Raw genomic sequence first — 23,212 nt, 5'->3', positions numbered from 1 at the left:
TCGCGTGTTCCCCCTGAGGGCCGGCAGGCACGTGTTTAAGCTTTTTTTTTCAGAAATTGCTTGGGAGTAGTTAAAAAGCACAAAAGTGAGGTGAGTGGCAATCTGTAGTCAAATAGTGCGTTATTGAAACTTAATTGTATTTTTAATATTTCAGTAATAGCTCTTCGTGTTATTTATCAGTTTCACTGTACTTGCTCCACAAGATTGAATTAAAAAGCGCCGATCGAGCCTGTTTTGATGTGTGTGTGTTTTGCAGATGTCAGAAGACCTCGCTAAGCAGTTAGCTAGCTACAAAGCTCAGCTTCAGCAAGTTGAGGCTGCCTTATCTGGGAATGCGGAAAATGAAGATTTACTAAAACTGAAGAAAGATTTACAGGTGAGGACTTGAGAGTGTGAGTAGCTGAAACTTCAGGCTCTTTAGCAGGTGTTTCATATTACCTCTTTGCATGGCAACAAAGATATATACTTGGTGGGTTTATTACTTTGTTTTCATGTAAATTGATACAAGTGATAGGATGGATTTGGAAGAAAAACAATGTGGCCTACTTTGAACCTGTCTTGTAGATCAGCAAAAAGGATGCACTAATTTTTATAGCAAACTCTTCTGCTAAAAACTTTAGCCAGAGTGACAGAAGATATGCCAGTGCTGTCTTTACTGTTTCTCTTTATTTTTTTAAAAGTGTTTCTCAGAAAGTAGTTATTTTTTGTTCCTTTTACTACACCAAAGCTTGATGGTTGGACTTAACATTATGCCTTTTTGCTTATTTTTGAGTTACCAAATAATTTGATCCAGGATCTGCAATAAAAAAAATTTGGAATATAACTTACTATTCCTGGTATGTGGATTGTGTTAAGGTTTTTTTATAAGAAAGGAAAAGAGTTGTGTTTTTCATTTGCCACGTGCAGTTTTTTAAACATTTGCAAGCATGCTGCATTCTTAAAAGCTAAAAACAATTTCTGATCCTTAGGGTGCTATTTGGTGACGGCATGACCACCAGCCTAGTTTATCTTGATAAGTGGTCTTCTAGATTCTTGTGCCTATAAAGACACGTTGGCATATAAAAAACCCCACCAGAACGGCAGTACTGTTAAAATTTGTCATGAGAGTGCAAGATGCTGCTTCATTTTTGTGGTGATTGCTTTAGCCCTTAGATCTAAAAAAAATACAAAACCACCCAATACAAGATTCAGTAACCACTATTCTGCATGGAAAATGGAAATAACAGCAGTAAAAATGATACTTCAATCAAAATACAAGCAGTGCCTCAAACCAGTGATCCGTAGAATTACTTTTAAATTACAGAGGCTTTGTGCCCACAAGGCACTTTATAGATCATCTTAATGTCCTTCATTGTACACTGTTAAAAGCATGTGTATATTTTTATATTTTTAAAATGCGCAGCAAAACCCATATGGGATGATATTTCCGATACCAACACGACCTCGGCTTTGATATGCAGAGATCATTGATGTGAAAGGACAACTTGCAAACTTTTTAATAAAAGCTTTCTGCACAGAATGGGGAAGATCTTTACACTTTCGTCCCCAAAAGGTTTGCTATCCATATGTTCCACCTTGAAAATGACATAATGTTTTGCAGCCTTAATATATGCCAAACAATTACAAAAATGGGTGCAATGCGTCAGTGTCCCATCCGAGCAGCTTTTTGTTCAAAAAGATGGTTAGTATGTAATTGAAACTTTTTTCTTTCTGTAGTAGTGATGCACTAGTGCCTTTCATACACTTTGCTTATTCCTGAGTAACAAAATTAAAATAAATACTAGAAGAAATTTTTAGAAATAACTTTGCTTTTCACTTTTTGTTTCACTGAAGCACTTCTAAGGCAGTGTCTGTGCACCCAAGAACCAAACTTAACCTTTTGTAACAAAAAGAATTGGTGGCAGCTGTCATCTGTAGTAGGAGATGGTACCTGTGGGCATTGTGTTCTGCAGTGTAGAGCACGCTGTCTGGCTTTGTAAATACCAGCTGGTCAGGAAAAATCTTGGCAAAATCTAACGACTATTCTCTGCTGCTCACACTTCCCTGTCACGGGGATGTGGCAGCAGGGCGTGCTGTTCAGGTCACTTGGCTGTACTGAGCTGCTGTGGTCATCTAGCTCGTGCTCAGAAATCTTCTTTGAATGAGCTATTCTGTTAAATACCTTGGAACTATCTTGTGGGCTGCAATAAAATTAATGTTTCTATCTTGTGTGCTAAGTACTATGAAACAGGGATCTCATATGAAGGTTCTTATCAGAAGTTTGCTGTTTGTAGCCTGCTGTTTAAGTGACTTTATCAAATTCAAAGTATCATTGGTAGACTTTTCTTGAAACTGTTCATGCTTGAGTTCTACAATAAGCCATCTAGGAATGTGGCACGAATAAGTCGTCAGTTTGGTGTTACTGGTGGTCTCCATAGCTGAAACGCCTACTCTCAGGTAGCACGTGCCTGATGCATTATGCGTGATCTGCTGAGAGAACATACCTGTTTCAAACCATGATGCCTCTTGGATTTGCAGAATACAGCTGTTGAGGAATAGTTGGGATTTTGCACCTAAGATGGAAAATGAGGCTAATGCTCTGTGTTCTGCAGAGCGCACTCAAATTAGGTAACTTGATAATCAAAATCTGTTCTCGTTCAGCTGTAGCATTACAGAAAACGGAAACCAAAGTAGTAGAAGTAATTGCACGTCTCTGTGCTTACAGTTGGCTGCTGATGGTGCTTACTGTTGCACTTAATAACCAGCAACTCCTCTAAAACAAAGAGCATAAGTTTTGTTAGGGGAGTGTTGGAAATTCAGGCATAAACTGCTGCAACAGGAACAAGCTGTTAGGCCATTCATGCCAGTTCTATAGTTTGAGATAAAAACGCATGTAACAATATTGTATTACTTCTTATTTGGGAACTGCTTATGGTCATCCAGGGCGTTACAGAATGAGGAACAGCTTCTTTACCACTTTTTCCTGAGCCAGTCTTTGCAACCCCCATAGCTGAACTAGGATGAGAAACTGGGAGGAAAGTTCAGGTTCCACTGAGCCTCAGCTTAATGTTGTTTATCTCTAACCCTCCCCTAACTGAAACATTTACTGTTAAGAGAGAGATAATGATTCATGCTGAGATACTCAAAGAACAGAAGGACTGCAGAGTTGCTTTGCCTTATACAGAAAGCTTAAATGGGCTTTTAGGTGCTGGCTCCTTTGATTTCTAACACTAGTGAAAACCAGTGGTCTTGAGTGTGCAGAATAAGAATATAATATTGACAGAAGTTGGGGTGGGGCATGCCTCTGACTGTGAATCAACAATATTTAAAGGAACTAGAAAAAAAAAATCTTATTGTCTCTTTAGACTAGCAAAGGAAGGCCCAACCTGAAATCTTCAGGTCAGGGAATTTAGAGAGAAACAAACACTTGTATGAAAATGATCTAAGGAAATCAATTTCTTTAGTGTGCACCTGAATGCTTTACTGAGCAGCAGTCATGGAAGGTGCTTTTCACCCCGGCTCTTGGTGCCTCAGTACAGCCAATCCACATGTTTTTTGAGTAAAATGAAAAGTGTTTAATCACTTAGCAATGCTGCAGTTGTAGTTGCTGTGTGTTTTAGAGATTACTACATATAAAATAACCAGCCCAGTCCCAAAGGTGAAGGGATGGAAGAAACTGCCAGCTACAGAGAGAACAGAGGTGTTACGTCCCTTCATGCTTTGTCTTCAGAGTGCTGTTGTGTTGAATACTTGCTCTGCCACATGTGTGATTTTTGGTCAGTAACCAACATCACGTGCAGCCATGTGCACAGAGTCACACTGTTGGTATTTTTTTTAATCGAGATTATCTAGCTGTGTCTTTGTGTCTATGGATAAACAATCTAGAAAGAAATGCTATAAAAATAATAGATTCCTTCTGGAAGTTTGAGGAGGGCACAGGCAACTTTAATACAGTGAGGACCATACAAATTTTTATCTATGCTAGTGATGAGTTTCGTTAAGTGATTAAAAAAACAAACCAAATTTATCCACTTTGTATCAGCTGTGAATTTAATACAGTAACTTCAAAGAAACCAAACCAGTAAGCTTGGGGTAAAAATATGCATGGTAACAGAGTTTGAAAAATTATTCTTTGTGGTTTTTTTGTCTTTTATAGGAAGTCATAGAATTAACCAAAGATCTCCTTTCAACACAACCTTCAGAAACTCTTGCAAGTTCTGACAGTTCTGCTTCTGCTCTGCCCAGTCACTCCTGGAAGGTTGGGGATAGGTGTATGGCAATATGGAGTGAGGATGGACAGTAAGTGTAGAAAACTTCTCTAACAGTTACATGAAATAGTTCAATGGTAAGAGACTTTCATTCAGTTTGAACTGCCTCTAGGGTGACTAAGAGCAAAAAGAAATTGGGAAATAAATATGGTATTAGTGATTCTTTTACTCTCTTTATTAAAGGTCAGTATTTTAGATAAAAACCCAGAGAGATGTGGGGTCATTTTATAGAAATGCCCTGTTCGTCACTAACCTTATAAAAGTAGGGTAGCTTTGGTAAATTACCATTTGTTAACGTAGTAAGTGGCAGACTGTCATGAATTGATCCATCAGAGCAGTCTTTCGTAAAGGTTTTGGGATGTATAATTCATAATTTGTCATTGCATTCATATATATGTTATTGATTGCTATCCAGAAAAATCTTTCCTGTAGCTTAGCTTGTGCTTCTGCTTCAAAATTAATTTTTAATTGGAAATGCTGGGGTTTGGCTATGAAATAACTAGCTCTGTAATACAACTATGAAATCAATCAACCTTTTGGATTTAGTCTCCATTACATTAGCTTGTGAAGTTCTGGGGACATAAGCAGTTCATTCTGACTTCATAATCTTTGAAATAAACATTCTAGAATTACTTTCCGTTCTGCAAAATGTGTAACTGTTGCGACTTTTGAAAAATTACTATTTATGCAGGCCTAATATCCCAGTTGTTACCACTTAGATGCTCTGTTGTTCAGTGAAAGTGGTTCTGTTAACAATGTAGTAACCACACTAAGATTTTGGTATGGCTGTTGATGTCTTAGGTGAAAACAAACCTAAAAATGAGCAGTTTTTCTGTCACAGATTATAAATCAGTAAAATGCCTTTGTGTAAGAATTTAAAAATTTAATCTTACTGTCTTAGGTCAGAATTGGGTCATTTCTCCTTGTTCTGATTGCTGAGTTAGAGGATCAGAGCTTGAGGAAGTGCCAGAGTGTCCACTGAAGTGGATCTTATTAGACTTTATTGCTTTTTTTTTTTTTTTAAGAAAATAAACCACCACAAACCAACCTCCAAACAAAAACCCTGCTTTCTGTTGCAACATTTAAGTGAACAGTGTTTCACGAAGAGCTAGCTGGAGATCAGTAGGTTTTCTTCCTCATGCAGTTTTTGTTTCAGTGTATTTTCAGTGAGCTCAACTCAAGATGATGCTGGCCCACTAAAATTGTACAAGACATTGAGAGGTGGCGTCCCTGGTGGCAGAGAGGCTGGATTAAAATGATCTCTAAGGTCCCTTCCAGCTTAGGCCATTCTATGACATTAATTTAGTAAATGTTAACTGGAGTATTGTCTGCGAAACATCTCATTTTATTCCTCTATTTGCTTTAGATGTATCCTTTTGTTCTGAATTTAGAATCTAGTTATTTAAAATTTTTTTTGAAATGTCACATTTATTTTTTTCTTTTTGGTCAAACTGATCTGATAATGGGAAAATGTTTCATATAAGTAAGTATGAAATGGAATGATTTATGCTAAAACTTCAAAATTGGTGTTCTGAATTAGTAAGAAAACTCGTAACTTTCTAAGTGTTGATGGGGGAGTATTTTTTTAAAGCTTCAGTTTTAAGTCTTTTTCATAGGGAGAAAAATGGAACCAAAGCTTTGCTCTTGTGAGCTGACATTTTCCAAACCTCCTCACTGAATTCCCTGAAAGCAGTGTTCTGTGAATGCAGTATTTTGTTGGGTCTTTTTTTTCAATCCCATGGCCTGCCAGAACTAGAATGAAAAATCAGGGTGTCTGATTAGATTGGCCCCAGCATTAATCATTAGTCTTGGTAACTGTGAGGCCATTGCTTCTTGATGCTAAAGGTCAAATACAGCAGATTCCAGTCTTTGTACTTGTGTCCCTTTGACCTTAAGAAAATAATCTCTTAGTTTGATTTTTATGTTGTCCCTGAAAATGAAGGCTGATATTTGGGATTTTTTTTACTTAATGCCATTAGCTGGCTGACAGTGTAGGTGTTGGAAGGGCTGAGTATTAAAGCTTTACTCACATGCTTACAGCCATGATATCTTTACAGGTGTTACGAAGCTGAGATCGAAGAGATAGATGAGGAGAACGGAACAGCTGCCATCACATTTGCTGGATATGGCAACGCTGAAGTGACACCTCTGTTCAACCTCAAGCCTGTGGAAGAGGGAAGAAAAGCAAAAGAGGACAGTGGCAACAAACCCATGTCCAAGTAAGTGATACACAGGCAGAACTCTGAAGGCTGCTGTCTTGGTTTTGTTGGGTTTTTTTAGTGATTTTTTTTCCCCACAGCTTTAAAATCGGTTAATGAAATAGAATCTCTGTTTTAAAAAAAAATTACATCACTTTAGTATCTTTACATGTTTGCTTTAAAGAGGATCTTAAATCAATCTAGTTTATAATGTTTGGTAGATTATTGTGGCTGGTATCATGAGTGTTACATATCCTGAGCAAGATAACATGATAGACTTTGTTTTCACTCAGATTATGCTATCTCATGATATCAAGTATGTAAGTGGTAGATTAAAAAAGTTAGTACTTTTTCACAGACAGCAGAGAGCCTACATGTTGCAGCCCACGTCTAGTGCCGGATGTTCTCAGACCTGTGATTTGGCTCCCAGCAAGTGCACTGACCAGTATGAAGGGCTTCTGCCCCATCCCTGTGTTGACCCCATCGCTGGGGAGATGGGCTTTACTTAAGGTCCTGCTGTGTCTAGCATAGAAAGGTATTTTTAGGGCTGAAAACACTTTTTGTTTTCTTTTGAGGAGAGGGAAAGGTGGTACAATTTCAGAGTTTGTTACAGGCAACGTTCTCTTCCCTAAGGGATCGTTCTGAGGGGTGCTGCATTGTGGCATAGATCCACTCCTTGAACTTACCTTTACTAAAGTAACTTATCTTTGTTCTTTTCCTTCCATCCCTGTCCACTACTTGGTAGCATAAGAGTTGTGCAGACCTCCAGAAAAGTTTCAGCTTTTCATTCAAATGGGCTATTTAGGTGTTCCAAACCCTAGACATTTCTGAAATGTAGGAGTGCTGATAGGTACATTCAAAAAATTAATTGCACGCAGTCCCATGGGTCACTACATTTGATGTGGTCTTAAACAAGTGGTGGGTGTTCTTATGCCCAAATACATAAATAAGCACTGTAATGCTTATGCATGGAAAAAACTAGTAGTTTTTTTCTACAAGTAGAGAATATTTACAAGCTTTGTTTTCTGTCATTTACTTATAGTGCGTGTCTGTCTTACAGGGGTCTTAGTTTCTTGCAGGAAAAGGCATAAACATAAGATATCTTTTTTCCTTCTTTCTAGGAAAGAGATGATAGCCCAGCAACGAGAGTATAAAAAGAAGAAAGCATTGAAAAAAGCACAGAGAATTAAAGAACTTGAACAGGAACGAGAGGACCAGAAAGTCAAGTGGCAACAGTTCAACAACAGAGCCTATTCTAAAAACAAGAAAGGCCAGGTTGGTTGGATCTAATCAATGGGATCTAATTCTGTGTGAAGAACAACAGGGCCCAGACTTTTGTGCGGTACTTTGGGAGAGAGGAGGAAGTGAGGTTTTTTAAAGGGATTTAAAGGGAGTTCATCTTTGGAATTCTGAAGTGTACAGTTTGGTATTTGTACACTTAAAAGGCCTGGGTTTGGCCTGTACGATTTCAGAGGAGGCTGAGCTCGCACTTAGCTTGGAGCGCTGGGCTCACGGTCAGTTGCCATGTAGTATGTGTCACAGCTTAGAGCCTCAGGGCCTGTTTAAAGCTCCAAGACTGACTTCTTGCTGTGTTTGTGACCTGGCAGACACTATGCTAAGCAACTGCCCTTGAACAGCAAGCGTAGTGCAAAAAAAAAGTGGCAGGGACACTTCAAAGACTGATGTCATTTTTATCATGGCTTGACCAAGAGCTGCCATAGTGGTAAAACTTGAGCAATTACTAGAGATCATCCTACGAAAGGTGGATTTTATTCATTATTGGCCTGACCCAAAGTTCTGAGTACCACTATCACATCCAGTGCTTAGGTGTCGGGAAGCTCCCACCTCTGTTATCTCACCTGCTGATAACGTGTCACAGATCAGCTAAGCTGCAGAAATGGAGTAAGAAGTTGAGAATATTGAAACTTTTCAGGTAGTAATGATGGCTTGGTTTTTTAAAAGCCAGTGAATAATTATTCAGAAATGCTGTTTTCTCTTTCATTTGCAGGTAAAGAGGAGTATTTTTGCTTCCCCCGAGAGCGTAACTGGCAAGGTTGGAGTTGGAACATGTGGAATTGCAGACAAACCTATGACACAGTATCAAGATACCTCTAAATACAATGTCAGGCATTTGATGCCTCAGTAACGGGAAAAAGGTGGAACTTCATCTCTGCAGGGCTTTACACTTATCTTTTTATCATTATATTTTTCTAAAAGTAAATTATTTGTTGGCACATAGAGACTAGTCCATTTTGTCACCATCACTTTGGCTTCAGCTGATATGAGCCTTAAATCTCAAGCTATTGATTTGACTCCCCTGATCATTAAACATTTTGTAGTTGCATTGAAGTCCATTTTGCAGGTAAATGGTTTCATGAACTGCTGTTACCCATTACTTCGAAAGCAGTAGTTACCTGCAGCTTTCATCTCTGCAATCTTCCATTCATAGTAGTAGTGAATGACTTTTTTCCCTTAGGAAAGGTGGTGGTATAAAAATGGCACCTTAACAGCCTCCCGTGTGTCTGTAGTCACAGTGTTGTCTGCTGTCCTAGTGACAAGCTTAGCACTACAGAGCTGCCCGCAGCTCTGGGAGAGAGAGAGCTAGACTCCATCGTAGCTTGTAGGTCACATGGAATTGCTAAGGAAGTTCTAAATTACTCCTTTACAAATCCACTGAAGATTGATTTGTACAGCTGTAAATGAGGGCAGAAGAGAGCTGATAGGATCTTTACTCCTAACGATTCATGTGCTAGAAACAATGAATCTGACTTTAATTCCAGTCTGAATTTCCTGTGCTAGAAGCGGAGGAGATACTACTGGTTTTTTTGTTTGTGTTTTTTTTTTTTTTTAAATACTCATAAAAGTTTCATAGGCGGTTATTGAAATGTAACCAGAAAACCATAGGACAAGGTATTTAGACTCCAGTTTCAAAGAGGAGAACTGTATTTAAACATTACCCGCCCCTCCCCAAGGATCAGGGGTCGTGCTTTGGAAAGGAGCCATCACCTCCCCTCTTGCAGATCTTGTAGGCTTGACGGTACAGTCACAGCTTGTGTGTGGGCCTCCTCCATCCAGTCCAGTCCAAGTGCAGCACAGCAGATACAAATGCCTAGATCCCACTTAGCTGTGAGTAAAGGGTAGTCAGAAGTTTCTGTCCTTAAATAACTGGCTGGACCTACTGTTCATTGTAACTTCAGCTGTATTACAGTGCTGCTGAGCCCCTTCAATTTCATTCAGGAAACTGTGTAAAAGCTCTTGCTTTGTTGTATTTTATGTGATTTGCTTTCCTCTGTTACTTGTCTCTCACTTACGGTAGTGGTGCCATCTCTGAACCCGTAATGTGTTTAAAGAAGTTAATGGGTAGCCCTGTATACAATGTAGATATTATTTTTGTAAAATCTAGGGCTGAGTTAATGGACAAGAGTCTGTCAGCTGTTGCCCCCATTAAATAATTAAAGCGTGTTTCTTGTCCATTAACCCTGACCATTATTTCCCTGTATATTATGTTAATGTAGCTCATTTTGTAATTTTGTTAACTAGATCAGGTCACGTCAGCAATTGTTGATGCACTGATTGGTGGACATGTCCATCAGTTACCTGAGTCGCAACTCAAGCTAAACTCTACAACTGGTAGTTTAGAATCCATACATAGAAAAAGGTTCTCCCTATAATGGGAGAAGGTGATTTTTATGACTACAAAGTGTGTTAATTTCAGTTTTGTATGTTTAACTTTTATTAAATAAAGTGTTTAAAATCTGCTGGATATATTTGAGAAAGTGCAAGTATACATTGTGGGGGGAAAAGCTACGTACCCAATCTGTACTACACGAGTCAATCAAATCACTGCAAGCCGAAACAGATATTGCTTAGTTCTTAGTCTTCACTGGTAGCAAGGGGATTAAATTTTCTTTTGTATGGGGAAAAGTTCTCAAGTAAAATTATCTGACTCTACTGCTTTTTAGAAAGGGAGTTTGTACTATAGCCTGCACCCTACAGCGAGACATGCCTCAGCAGTTATCTTACCCAGCTGCTAGTCCTGTACCACTGACAGCTGGACATCACCTCTTGTCATTCATAGATGGCTGCTGTACAGTGACACTGTATCCCTTTCACTATCCAAAAAGAGCATCTTCAAGTTAGAACTGAAACACACTAAAGCAGGCGAAACTGGAATTATCGGGAAGCCACATCACATGAACCTTTCCTTAACTTCACTTGTTCTCTTGTTAAAAAAAAAAAAGGTATTTGGAGAAACAGATTTAATCCATACTTGACATACTACATGTGCTCATTATTTGGTGTAATAAATACACTGAACAGTCTATCACTGGACTATTTGTTCACAGAAGTGAACTTCAGTTCACTGAAGAGAACTTGAGGTACAGCAAGTCAGTGGGTGTGTGAGCCTCCCTGGTGGTGACAGCCCTGCCCAAGTTAAAGGTTGTTGGTCTCATGGACTTCTTTGCTGAGCCTTTAAAAGAAAAATAGCAAAACTAGTTTTGAATAACTTACTGTCATCTCTCTTACAACACAGGCTGCTTAATGAACTCGGCTGTTAACTCCTCAGCGCTGCAAAGAAAGGCTGAAACTGAAAAGTTTTGATGCCCCTTTTCCTTAAATGCCTTACCTGGGATAGATGGTGACACAGCGACACCACTGGGGCTGGGCTGAGCTATCGCTGTGAGAACATTGTGAAGACAACTCACATGTACGAGAAAAGCACTGAAACTGCCATCTTGGTCACACAACCATTCCTGTGGCACTTAAATTTTTTTTTTTTTTTTGATGCTGTTTCTTCATCTGCAGGATGGAGCCAGTTCCTTTTGTAGTCTGCTTTGGAATGCTGGCTTGAGAAATTCACATAGAAGAAATCAGTCTTGAGTTAAGCAATGCTGGTAATTGCCAAAACAAGTAAACAAAAAGTTACTTATTTTACAAACACTGAAGTGACCAGAAATGTGTGGCTGAAAGTATTTTAGTATTTGTTGCAGGTTTTTTTTTAATAGGCTTTTTTTTCCCCAGTTTGTTAGCTGCTTTAGGAAATAAGAAACCTGATTTTTCAGCGCTTGTACTCTGCAGGTGGAACAACGACCAACCCCAGTGCTAGCAAATCCTACTGTAAAGCAGACAGTACTTAGAAATACTGAAATGACAGAGGAAAACTTAATTAAGTGTAAAAATAAAGAGCGCAAAACCACCGAGACATTAAGGAAAATATATTTGTCAGACAAAACAAGATTTGTTCCTTTCCCATAGGATATTGTGCAAAATGCTCAGTACAGGCTACAGGAAATGGTTTATCTAGTGCAGCCTCAATCTTGTACAAATCGTAATCTATTGTGGAAATTAAACCAGCGCAAATCTGACTCACAAATCCAGGACTGCTCCAATCAGTTTAAGTATTTAAAACAGTTTTAAGAGCAATGATAAGTTTTCATGGTCATGGCAATCCATTTCTCTTTAGCTTTCCATTATGTCAGAGTGAGCATGTCGCGTCACTTGTTTCTGGAGATGCCTGGTCTCAGCAGTCTGTAAATACAAAAAAGGACTTGAACTGAGGAGACTGCAGTTCAGTGCTGGAGATGTTTAGAAGGCAAAAGCAACAGCAAACTTCTGCGCTGACATTCTGCCTGCCCAACTCAAGCTCTCTGGCAGTATTTTGTGAGGCAACCACCACTTGTATGTCTCGCAACAGTTACACTAAGCCTGAGATTATAGAACAGGCTCAAGAGAAAGATCGCTGCCTTGCAGCTGGTGCTGTGCTTAGCACTGCCATTTTTCCTATCTTTATCTGCGCTCCAAACCTCTCACTTAGGTTGCAAAACAAGAAGGGATGTTCACGTCAGGACTGCGGTAACCATCCCTGCCACAGAGCCACGCTAGCGATCTGTTAACATACAACGTGATTAAGCAACTTCACCAACACACCAGAACTCTGGCCTTGAGCTGAAGGCAACACAAAAGCCCTCATGTTACTTCATTTTGTAAAGCAGTTACCTTGCTCTGCTGAACTCGCTGAACTCCCAATGATTTCTTTGTCTGAGCAGCAGTGCAAAGCCTTCCCACGCTGGATGCTGACAGAAAATGCCTTGCTCTCACCTAGACTGAAAGGTGATGTTCCTTCCTGAAGAGAAGTTCTCTGTGAGGAACACAACTGACGCCAAGTTTTAAACCCTACATTTTTAGCAGATAACGCCGTGCAGGTATTTCCTAAAGCCATGAGTACTATTTTGTACAGCTGTTCACCACTCCAGGAGAGGAAGAAGCTTTTTTATTTCCCCATCAAGCCTTCCAGGAAGAGATCCAAACCAATTCATTATTTTGAGAAAAGTATTTTTGAACAGGGGTTAAATGGAAAGAATTTCCCAGCCATAGCTAAACTAAGCACTAGCTAGAGCACTAGCAACCACAATGTTAAAACCACCATAAAATGCTTTAAATTCCTTGATGGTTTTTCCTGCTTTGTTGCAATGTCTCTGAAGATCAAAATTAATCCTTGCTGAAATGCAGTCCCTGCTGCAATGTTCATGACTCTGATGAGACTTTACAAATGCAGTAAATTTGGCCCAAAGCTCTCTAATGTTTCTTTCAGTTGGAATCACAGAGGGAAGAACACCTGAATGCTAAATCTGTCTTCTCTAACACCACCCCTCTAACTATCCCCTCGCGGAGGAGGCACACTAGTGGTATTGCTTGCTCGAAGACAACAAGAAATGCCAGTGTCCTCCAGCCCCACAGATGCCACAGTCAGATCTGTACAACAACACATCCCTGAGAACCTTATTGCAGAAAACCCCAACCTGGGAGCATCCCCTGACATGAGATTAGCGTTACTACTAGTGCTCAGAGCCATCCGGTCACTCCTCTCTGCCCCATTTCTCAGAATCACCATATTTCCAGTAGGTGAATCCTCTTCATGGCCTTAAAAGCATGGGCTGGGGCCACCCCACGCTCCCCAGGAACATACAGAAGCCAGTTGTCTTCCCATGACCTGCTGGAGGCCAAGATTGGTTCTGTGCAGTGTTCTGCGCCCTCCGAGTAAACGCTGCATTAAAATGAAGCTTCAGCACGTGGCAGCACAGCAGACGGCAAGTCAAGATGTTGAATGACATGTTGAAGGTTAAAGCAGCTCAGCCCACCAGCTCTGGGCCTCATGGAGGTAACACAAACTAAGGGGCTGATTTTTTTCCCAGTGTGGTAAAAATAAAATACCCATAACCCTTACAGCATGGTTAACACTGAATAGCCTTCTGAAAGGGAATGACATTTCACACCTTGGACCCGCGACAGTCAGGCCAGTGGCACAGTGCAACTCCCTTGTTCAGCCCCGTGCGAGCACACACCTCGCAGGACGCAGCCAGCCTCCCCAAAGGCTGCTCAGCAATTCCTGACCCTTCGTATTTTTTAAGAGACTGCAACATGAGCATCCCTCCTTGATGAGGCAACTCGTTAGTTTTAGTCAAATACCCCGAAGAGATATATATTACCACGTATTTATAATATACTAAATACTACATATTTAGTACCACAGCCATAGTACCAATACTCACAGACTCCTTAGTTCTGCTTCTGCCTAATAACTGAAGGGGTCAGTTTTTCAAGAGGAAATGAGTAGGGAGGCAGAGGTCAGTGATGTGTTATGCCCACTTAAACAACCTGATTTTCTGTAACAGGTTGTTCCAAAAAGAAGACATTGTGTATGCAGACACCCACTCTCTTCTCCTGTGTTCCTCCTCCCAAACATCTTGCAGATCCACTGGCCAATTTCAAACAAATCTGAAAGCACATCAGTATTTTCTAGGTATTTTGTGCAAAGTGGTGAACAGAGAAGAAGTAAGACTCTCTCTGAGGGTCCCACGGGACAATTCAGACTGTATCATGGATGCAGAGGAGTTTCAGTCACTATCGGGTCACAGAATTTATCACTTGCCAGAAAATCCATCCACAGGACAAAGCCCCAGAAAAAAACATCAGACTTTACTCTGTTACTTACGGACTTTTTCATTACTAATACTATGACCTCCCTTACCCCAGAATAAAGTCCTGGTTTTTACCATCCCCTTCCAGGAAGTGACTTTGGTTTCTCTTTCCAATGACTCATGGCTGGTGCCAGAAAATATGTAACAACAGAAGCTTAGAATCCCAGGGGAAAAAACAAGCCTATCTCCATTTAGTGCAGATCCCACTTCCCCTGAAGCCAAATATTTCATCCATTTCACCAGGGCAACACAGAAACACAGAACAGGTAGCACCAAGAACAAGAGAACAAAGAGCAGAAAAGCAGGAGGCTGGAGCTGACAAGCCACAAAGAGATGGTAGCAAACAAACAAACAGAAAAAAACCCAACCACGAAATCTGGAAAACGACAGGTCTGTGTAGTTAACCCCATTTCTATTGACCTACGGATTTCTTCAGACAGATGGATTGGAGACCACCTTTGTCACTGACATGCCTCTAATGGAACGGACATTAAATTGACCTTCAAGTGACAACTCACCACAGGATAACCATGACAAATGCAGGCAGATAGTCATCTCCACCTTGTCTGCAGACAGGAGATGACATACTGTAATACGCTTGTGTCAAAAGAAGGAAAATGCTCAATGGTCTTTTTAACGGGTTTGTCTGTAGCAAAAGGACCTGCCGGGGATCTCATCTGCAGCGGGAGCTGTGCACGTGTGTGCATGTGAGTCTACTGCGCGGGCAAGTTGCTTAAGGAAAGTACATCCAACTCTTGTTACAGGAAAAGTCACCATACTCGGCCAAAAATACAAACGCAAAAATAAACCAGAAAAACAATAGCACCCGTAGAGCAAATCATAGAAAAACCTCATCCAATTTTGCAACAATGAAAGGAAAATGTGTGTTATTCTGGGGGAAAGTAGAGTTAATGTGGTGGGCAGAACCCAGAGACACAGAGGAGAATACCAAGAGTGATGTGTTTCGCTTCGCTTGCAGAGGAGTAAAACGAGGCCTCGGAAGCAACGCAAATCCCACAAAGTTGTACGTGAAAAAAATAATAGAGTTGGGCAGCCAACCAGCAACATGCTTTCCCTGTGTTCATCTTCTGGGGTGAATGAAAATAACACAGTTTGGACAAAACTGAGTAAGCTTCTGTGAGCACTTTTCTGGGGAGAGTCAGTAAATTTGACTTGCTCTATTGTATCTCTTCAGAGTTGAGTAGTGTGAGGGACCTTCTCAGCTTCCAAAGACCTGAGAGACATCTGACTTTCAAGGATTTGGATCTGCACCTCTGGATGCTCACTCTGTTTTACAAGATTTCTGGCTAGTGGAAACTTTGGCGGTAGTTTGAAAAGTGGCATGACCCTACCGCAGATCTGGCACACGGGACTACTCTGGCTAACCACAACGGACGATTTCTGAGATCTGTGCATTTTTAAGCAGAAGGAACTATTATGATCAACTAACTGATGTGCTACAAAACCACACAAACTGGCTTGCACCATCATCTAAAAGTAACTTACAGCAACTTCTCCAAGTAAATTAGTCCTCTTGAACATTTTTGACACAACAGACCAGAGGGGAGGCTTGGGGAGTGTGACAGACCGTGTGAGGCACAAGCAAATAGCAAAGACCAAAGCTCACAAAGCAGAGGACAACCTTGAAAAGCAGAGAAATGTTTCCATCACATAAATAACTATCCAAACTCTAGATGAAATCTACTAAGAAACCCCACCAGCACCAGAGCAACCAACCCCATGTGTTTAACACATTCCTATAAAGGCTCTTTGTGTTGTTTCATCCCTGGTCCTCTCCGTGGCTGGAACTCCGCTGCTAGCTGCGCAGGCAGGCAGGGGGCTGGTGATGGAAACTCATCTCCCTCTACAATCTCCCCATAGTATTCACACTTGACATCAGGACCTCTTTGAGTCCACAACGCTAGAAAAGGTAGGAGGTACCAAACTGGCCCTGGAGCATACAAGCAAACATTTCAGACATTTATTCCAACCACAGACATGTCACTGTTTTACACTAACTACGAGAGCAGAGCCATTCCCCGCTCCTTGAACGTCAGCATTTCTCAGCTGTGATGTTTCTTTCCCAAGTGGCCAATTAAAGCAAAATGGAGTAACAGGAAAGAGGAGGTGCTGGGACAGCTACAGAAAGAGGGTCCTAAATAAGTAAATCCCACCGGTACTCAACCACTCAGCACCCGGGCTGCCAGCAGTTAGCACCTTCAAGGAGAGTAATACCAAATCAGTTAATCGGGCCTTGCTAGAGGTGAAGTTTCCCCACTTTTCACCACTCAGGAGACTGTCTCAAGCCTTGTGTCATCTACAGATTATAGAGACGCCATACAGAAACCCAAGCAGCATGTCTTCTTTGAAAACCTTCGGGGCCCATTTGTTAACCTGGAGCTCAACGCAGCCTGTAGCAGACTCCTGCTCCAGCCAGAGGTCAGCTCCCAGAAGGAAGAACAGATGTACTGAGCCACTGGGTTACAAATACACAAGTGAAAACAGATTTAACAACAGCAACCTGATCCAGACTTAGCAAGCAAATTAATTTAAAATACCCAAACCAAACAGAAATCATTAATTACAGCCATGGAAAGATTATTTCTCTACTCAAGCATGTGTGTTGTGCCTTTTACATGAGGTTGACACATTTTAGAGGAGAGTGCAGGGAAACATCAGAATACTTAAACACAGGCAACTTAGCATAACACAAAAATTCTACAGCAGACTTGCTCAGGATCTTCTCAGTGCAGGGTCAAAGGGCACAAGAAGAACAAAGAATCGGCTAAGGTGGTAAGAATGACCAAGATGGAAGAACACGACTCATTTCAGATACAGAAATGTTTAATGGCGTTAAAGTGCTACTTTAATGGGGACCATATGCTAACATTTAAACACAATTCCACTGCACTGCTAAATATGGTTGTCTTTATTTTTTTTTATTTTACCTCTTTTTGCCCAGCCCTACCTAAAACAATAAAATAAAATCTAAAGGACTGAAATTAACAACCCATTCAAATCAGCAATAAGTTATGAATTTTATAAAGCATTTTTTCCCTCTTTCTTTTCTTAGTAATGAGGGGTAGTTAAATTACTTAAGGATATACAAAGTTTCAAACAATGCCATAGGTGAGGACTCTATCAAGGTTTTTAAAACTTGGAAAACAAAATAATCCTGGCCATTAAAAAGACAAAAAATAAAAAAAAGCAAAGCCCTCAAAGTGCAGGTTAGAATGCTCATCTCTGAGAAAATTAGGAAACATTCGCTATAATAGCTCTTAACAGCACCTGCACAGGTAAGATGGCAAGGCCCTTGGGAACAGGACGTGCAGTCGAAACGTTACATTAACATGAGAGACGTGCTGAGCTTAACTAGGTTAACTACTGGACTGGAACTTCAAAAGTCAGCAAAGGGAATGATTCTAAAAAGAAAACCAAAGAAACCCCCACGAAACCTGGCCTCTTCCAGCTAGCACAGCCTTCATCCATTGTGTGCATGGCAAAAAGCATCTTTGCGTTTCATTGGGTCAAGTGCTTCATCAAAACAGAGATCTTCTCGTGGCATAAATTCATATAAAAGACATCTAAGGTTTCATATGGATAAGCTCTAAAAAGATGCATCAGACTTGGGGTGTTTTCCCTTCCAACACATTTACAAATGTTTATCAAAAAATCTCTTCAAATAAAAAGGTCATAGTGGCTCAGTATCTGGGCATGACTTCCTGTCATATCACCTCTTGTATGTGCTGGTTTCTTTCTGTCCTCACCTGGTTGCGTGCCGGTACGTGGGCACACCTCTACTGGGAGATCTGCTGTTGGGTGTCACCGCCCAAGGCGTGACACAGCCCACGACGTGCCGGCAGGTTACAAGTGCGTACCTCTTGCTTTAGCCACGTGGCAGAGGTACGTGCTTTTTAAAACGATGTCCAACAGAAAGCTGAGCTGAATGGTGTTCTCTCCTGAACATCTCTCTTTGCTGCTCCCCTCTCTCTGGGCACAGAATGAGATCTCAATCATTATAGTCATCGTTATTCCTAGGCTACATAAGCCTTTTTAGATTTCCTAGTATGTTACGACAGCATTGGATTGTGATAAACTGTAGGACACGGTCCTTTTAGGACCACAAAAGCTCTTCAGAAGGGCCTAAACTAGGTTGCTCAACCTGAATGCAATGTAAGAAATTCTGACGTTTCTCAGATCTTGTGATGGAAAGAGAGGGAAGAGTCTCTAGTATCCTCTTTCAAACAAATAAATTCAAAACAAAGTGTTTCATCGCTAAGGTCTAGATCCAGGTCCCACAGAAACAAATGGATTTCACTGACTTCAAAGGGACTAGTGTTTGGTCTAACTTCTTGCCAGCAGGGATTTGGATTGGTAACATGACCAAATGAACACATGTGGGTTTCTGTGGAGGCTTCCTTTACCCAAAAAGCTTTATGTACAGGTCTCTCCAGGACTAACTGTCAATATGTCATTTCTGAAAGAGGATACTGGCATCTAGGACCCAGTTTGATCACCCCAGTGAAATCATTCACCCTGCACTGTTGTCTCACTTGGTTCTAGGAAGCAAACGAGAGCTTGACACTGGCGCTGGAGTAACCCTCGTCACTCCCAATACTCTGCAAGCTGCTGTGATCATCAATGTCACTGATGCTGGTTGTGCTGATATTGTCCACTTCTCCATGGGAGAACTCTGTGCTTTCAACGTCCACTTCAATCTCTTCTAAAAAAGAAAAATGAGAGAAACACACACAAGTTAGCACCACGGACCCAACTGCTCCCTTCAAGCCAGTGAGCTGCTGGGACTCTCCCAGCTCAGCAGAAAGGCTTTCAGTGTTCTCCCTAGAATGAGACAGCCTGTGGATACGATCTATAAGAACAGCTGGATACCAGCTCACAGTTTTCCTTAGGAACTTGGCAAAGAGGTGTGACTCCTCCAGCATGCAGCCCACACGACCAGCACAGGTGAGCACTGAACTTTTCTGCTACCTCTTTTATTTGGAGCTTTACTGCCCCAGTACTGGAAACAAAAAGAAACAGGTAAAACAGGGCAACAGAGGAAATGGAGAATGAAGTCACCCCAAAACATATTACTTGCTTGGTATTATGTTGCCATCGCTAGGACCACTCGTAAAGGACATTCCAGTGCATCATGGCCCAAATACAGAATGAGAAGCTAGATGCTGCTTTGCAACATCCATTCCAGTCCCACTAATATCTTCTTAGATTTTCCTCTTTGTGTTGCTGCGAGATTCAGCAGACCAAAGAGCACAATGGATATCTCAACTTTACAATCAGGAATTTAGCTACCATCTCGTGATCACTTTATTTTTCCTAACTAGTGCTTTGGCATCTTAAGAGAGCTTTTCAAAGAAGCAGGTCACTTTAAATGCCACAGAAATAGCTCACGTTTGACATAACAGCACTTCTTCTAGACTTCATTAGAACTCCTGCAAAATACTAAACTCTTTGTATGTATTTGTGTCTGTGTATGTGCATGTGTATGAGCAAAATCAGTAGCCTCCATACGAAAGGCACATTAGAAGGGGGTAGCTGAGAGACAAGAAATGGATGGATCTCACGCCCTCACTTTGCAGAGTCCTGGGGATTCAGTGCTAGTTCAGCAACACCCACCTCGCTCCGAGTCTGAGCGATCTGAGGAAATGGTAGATCCAATGCTGTCCATTCGTATTCGCTCTATCTCCTGAGGACCCTGTAGTTGTTCCAGTCTTCTCTTTAGGAATCTTTGTTCTCGTTCCAGGTTCTCAAGCTGGTGCTGGCTTCTCCTCTCAGCCTCTTCAAGTTTCTGACATGATGAAACATGACTCAGTAACTGGTTTCATCCTTTTCTCCTTCCCTCCACTGCCCAGCCACCTGCTTTGCTTAGACCCTCCAAGGTCCCGAAAGGATCTGAGCTGCAAAAGCGCTCTGAACCAAGCTGCCTCACCGTCCCTCAGAACAGCGCCATCTCCTCGCATCTTTTCCACCTCCCAAGTCCTGATAAATTGTACACATTAGTATAAAAAGTCTCTGAGGACAGAGGCTTTCCAGGCGAAACCACCTGAATTGTTGCACTCTGTGGGTCATTCCGCACGGGTTCAGTCACTTGCATTACCGAATCTGTCCACGAAGGGGCCTCAATTCCCCTCACACCAAATCAATTCAGGGTTTGTTATGATCCACTGTAACATAAAAACGTGCCCTGGGAGTTCTGTGTTCCTTGCTGCATGGTTTAGCAGGATTTCTCAGAAACAGTTTTCTATTCAGTAAGTGATTTACATAACCTACTACAGATTTCTTTGATCACAGCTGGGAAATCTACCAGGGCACTGTTCTTTGTTTCCTACGACAAGCACGTTGCATAAGGAGGAGTCATTTCAGGCTAACCCTGACCCTTCGGCAGTGCTTTTTCTCCTTCACCACTCACCCTCTCTCCCGCTATCCTCACCTGCGACAAAGTATTTCAGCCTTTTCCAGACAGTGGCAATGCTGCATTTCCTTTTCATGCTTCCCTTTGCCAAAAGTCAATCTAGAAGAGCGCTAGGCTAGCTGGCAGGTTCGCACACGAAACCCCAGCAAACCAATCCTGTCTCGCACTCTTGTGGTTTGTGCTAATGCTTTGGCGGCAGAAACTCAGTAACATGTCAGAAAAAGCTGCATTTCCCATCAAAACGTAGTCATTCAACAGTAGGTATGTTTTTCTTTACAGAGATGCAGCTGCCAACGAATGATCACAATACCCCAATCAATCATTTCGGTAGGTAATAACAGAGCTCATTACGGACTCTTGTAACAATGCAGCTTGTCGCAGTGATAAATGATTAACTGAGGGGGCAAGGCTTGCTTGCACCCCCCTTTTTATTTTTTTTTTTTAAAGTAAGATGCTAGTCTCATTCAATGGAGCTACCTCTAGGCAGTAAGAGTGAGCGATTGAATTGCACTTCCCAGCAGCCCAGGCACCTGGGGAAAGTAACTTACCTTGATATGTGCTTTGGCTTTGTTGAGCAGCCCAAGCGTTGTGTGCCTGGTGCAGTCTGGTCCTAGCGGTATCAGAACTTTTAAGCGTTCTAGACACAGGCGGAGGTGAGCTCGGCTGCAAGGGGAGAAGAGGAGGATCAGAGCTCTGCTTTCAGAAAGTGAATGTCATTTCCTTCTCTGCTTTCCCTCCTACAAGTCAGTTTTCACGTTTCCCCCTTTTCGCACATCACAAGATTCCCCACAGGTACCAGGACAGACTGCCACTAAACTATTTACACTGCAAACATCAGCTGCTCACCAATACTTGCATTATTGCTAACCTCTGACAGACACTGTTTATTTTCTTGCTGTCTGAACTGATAATCTAACTGGTCTGCATGATCTTTGTGCAGGGCAAGGCACAGAGGCAAATGGTGTGAGTATCTCATGGGTTTCCTCTCTCAGCTATGTGCTCTCTGTTACGCCAAGAACTTTTGTGGAAGTAGTTTCAAATGACTGCTGACCCCTGCAGAGCTGTGCATTGATAGCTCAGGGACATTTGCTACGAACTGATCCAAGCACTGCCTTTTTGCACAAAATTAAAATGATCAACTGGAAAAATTGTCAGTCGAAAACATCCAAACAATCTGTGCTGGCAGTTAAAGGTGCTAGAGAGACGGTAGCTCCCAAAAAATACACTCTTATTCCTTCCTGGGCCCAGGTCTGAAACACCGCTGGGGGTGCAAGGTCTGTGAGAACAAGAGAAGCCAAGACCTTCCCCTGGACACTCTTCTGACCTCCAGCTCACGACCACAAAGCTCAAACACAATGATGTTGCTGATGATACAAGACACTTTCTGCAGAATATGGAAACATGTTCTGGGGAGAACAGTTCGGGCAGCAGTGCGGAGCACAGGAAAACTGCTCCCGCCGTGTCCTCCTCTTTATCACGTCTGCAGGAATGAACAGCAGATTTATGGAAAAGTATCAAGTGTGGGTTGCCTTTTCCCTCTCCCTCTCTCTTTCTCAGACATTAATGATTTATGTCCAAACTTGTCATCCCAATCAATAACACAATGACATCAGCTCCACCATTCACATGCAAGAAAACACTGGTGCAAAAGAGTCCTGAAAGCCTATCCCAGCCCCTGCTCATACACAAAGAAACTGAATCTTAGTCTGGTCCATCTAAATACAGGGGAAGGGAAAAAGAAAAAAAAAAAAAAAAGAGAGAGCATGGACAGTTCATTTCCATTTGTTTTTCAAATTCACTACTGCACCCAGTTTGAAAGGGGTGGGGGAGAGAAGTCTGTAATCAGGCAATTATGTCAGTGACAAGCAAGGATGATTAAGGGTGGAAGGGTCAGGGGTTTTGCTGATGAACTGTCAGTGTAGGGCAGTGTTCACTAGCGGTGCTGTAGCTGAGAGCTCCTCACTGTTTCTATTAAAAATCTCTTTACCAAGGGTCCATCACTCCATCTCAAGAACAGCCACAGGGCTGCACATGACCAGCAAGGGCCTTGAAGAACACGTGTTTTTCATTAAATATTAACAACTGGAAGGGTGGGGAAAGGGAAAATCATAATCCAAAAATCAAACTGAAAAAAACAGTAATCACATCAATCTCATCTTTTACTGCTCTAGGGCAAACCCTGCTGACATTAAACCCAGATGGCTGACACAGGGGATTTTCTTATACCTGGAAGCCCATTTTCAACATCAGGTTTGATCAACAGGAGTTGTGTGCACCCACTACAGGCATTTGCCTAATGTCCCATGATAACCTGTATGGCCAGCAATGAAAATGCATTGCCAGTTCACACCAGGTACT

At 41.6% G+C, this 23,212-nt stretch overlaps 2 protein-coding genes across 2 annotated transcripts in view; one reads left to right on the top strand and one right to left on the bottom strand.

Moving 5' to 3' along the window:
* Positions 1-256: 256 nt before the first annotated feature.
* SMNDC1 (survival motor neuron domain containing 1) lies at positions 257-8,850 on the top strand. Its single transcript, XM_009873781.1, has 5 exons — positions 257-376; positions 4,136-4,278; positions 6,305-6,466; positions 7,567-7,720; positions 8,454-8,850. The coding sequence occupies exons 1-5, from the start codon at positions 257-259 to the stop codon at positions 8,589-8,591; spliced, it is 717 nt and encodes a 238-aa protein (XP_009872083.1). The 3' UTR covers positions 8,592-8,850.
* An 8,405-nt stretch (positions 8,851-17,255) lies between these two features.
* The window catches only part of MXI1 (MAX interactor 1, dimerization protein), a gene marked incomplete at its 5' end in the record, with an annotated part of 45,063 nt that continues 39,106 nt past the window's right edge, over positions 17,256-23,212 (bottom strand). The window contains 3 exons of the mRNA XM_009873782.1: positions 17,256-19,147; positions 20,059-20,230; positions 21,403-21,517. Of these exons, the coding sequence (XP_009872084.1) occupies positions 18,984-19,147; positions 20,059-20,230; positions 21,403-21,517 (451 nt within the window). The remainder of the gene's footprint in view (positions 19,148-20,058; positions 20,231-21,402; positions 21,518-23,212) is intronic.

Source organism: Apaloderma vittatum, unplaced genomic scaffold (genome assembly GCF_000703405.1).
Source record: "Apaloderma vittatum isolate BGI_N311 unplaced genomic scaffold, ASM70340v1 scaffold7147, whole genome shotgun sequence".
Taxonomy (NCBI): domain Eukaryota; kingdom Metazoa; phylum Chordata; class Aves; order Trogoniformes; family Trogonidae; genus Apaloderma; species Apaloderma vittatum.
The sequence above is the reverse complement of the archived record's forward strand: the minus strand, read 5'-3'. Positions and strand labels throughout refer to the sequence as shown.

Excerpts from the sequence above, each read along its gene's own strand:
- SMNDC1 (XM_009873781.1), top strand. The coding sequence starts at position 257 with ATGTCAGAAGACCTCGCTAAGCAGTTAGCTAGCTACAAAGCTCAGCTT. Across the intron at positions 6,467-7,566 it reads GGCAACAAACCCATGTCCAA|GAAAGAGATGATAGCCCAGC; the intron begins GTAAGTGATACA and ends CCTTCTTTCTAG. Across the intron at positions 7,721-8,453 it reads CTAAAAACAAGAAAGGCCAG|GTAAAGAGGAGTATTTTTGC; the intron begins GTTGGTTGGATC and ends TTTCATTTGCAG.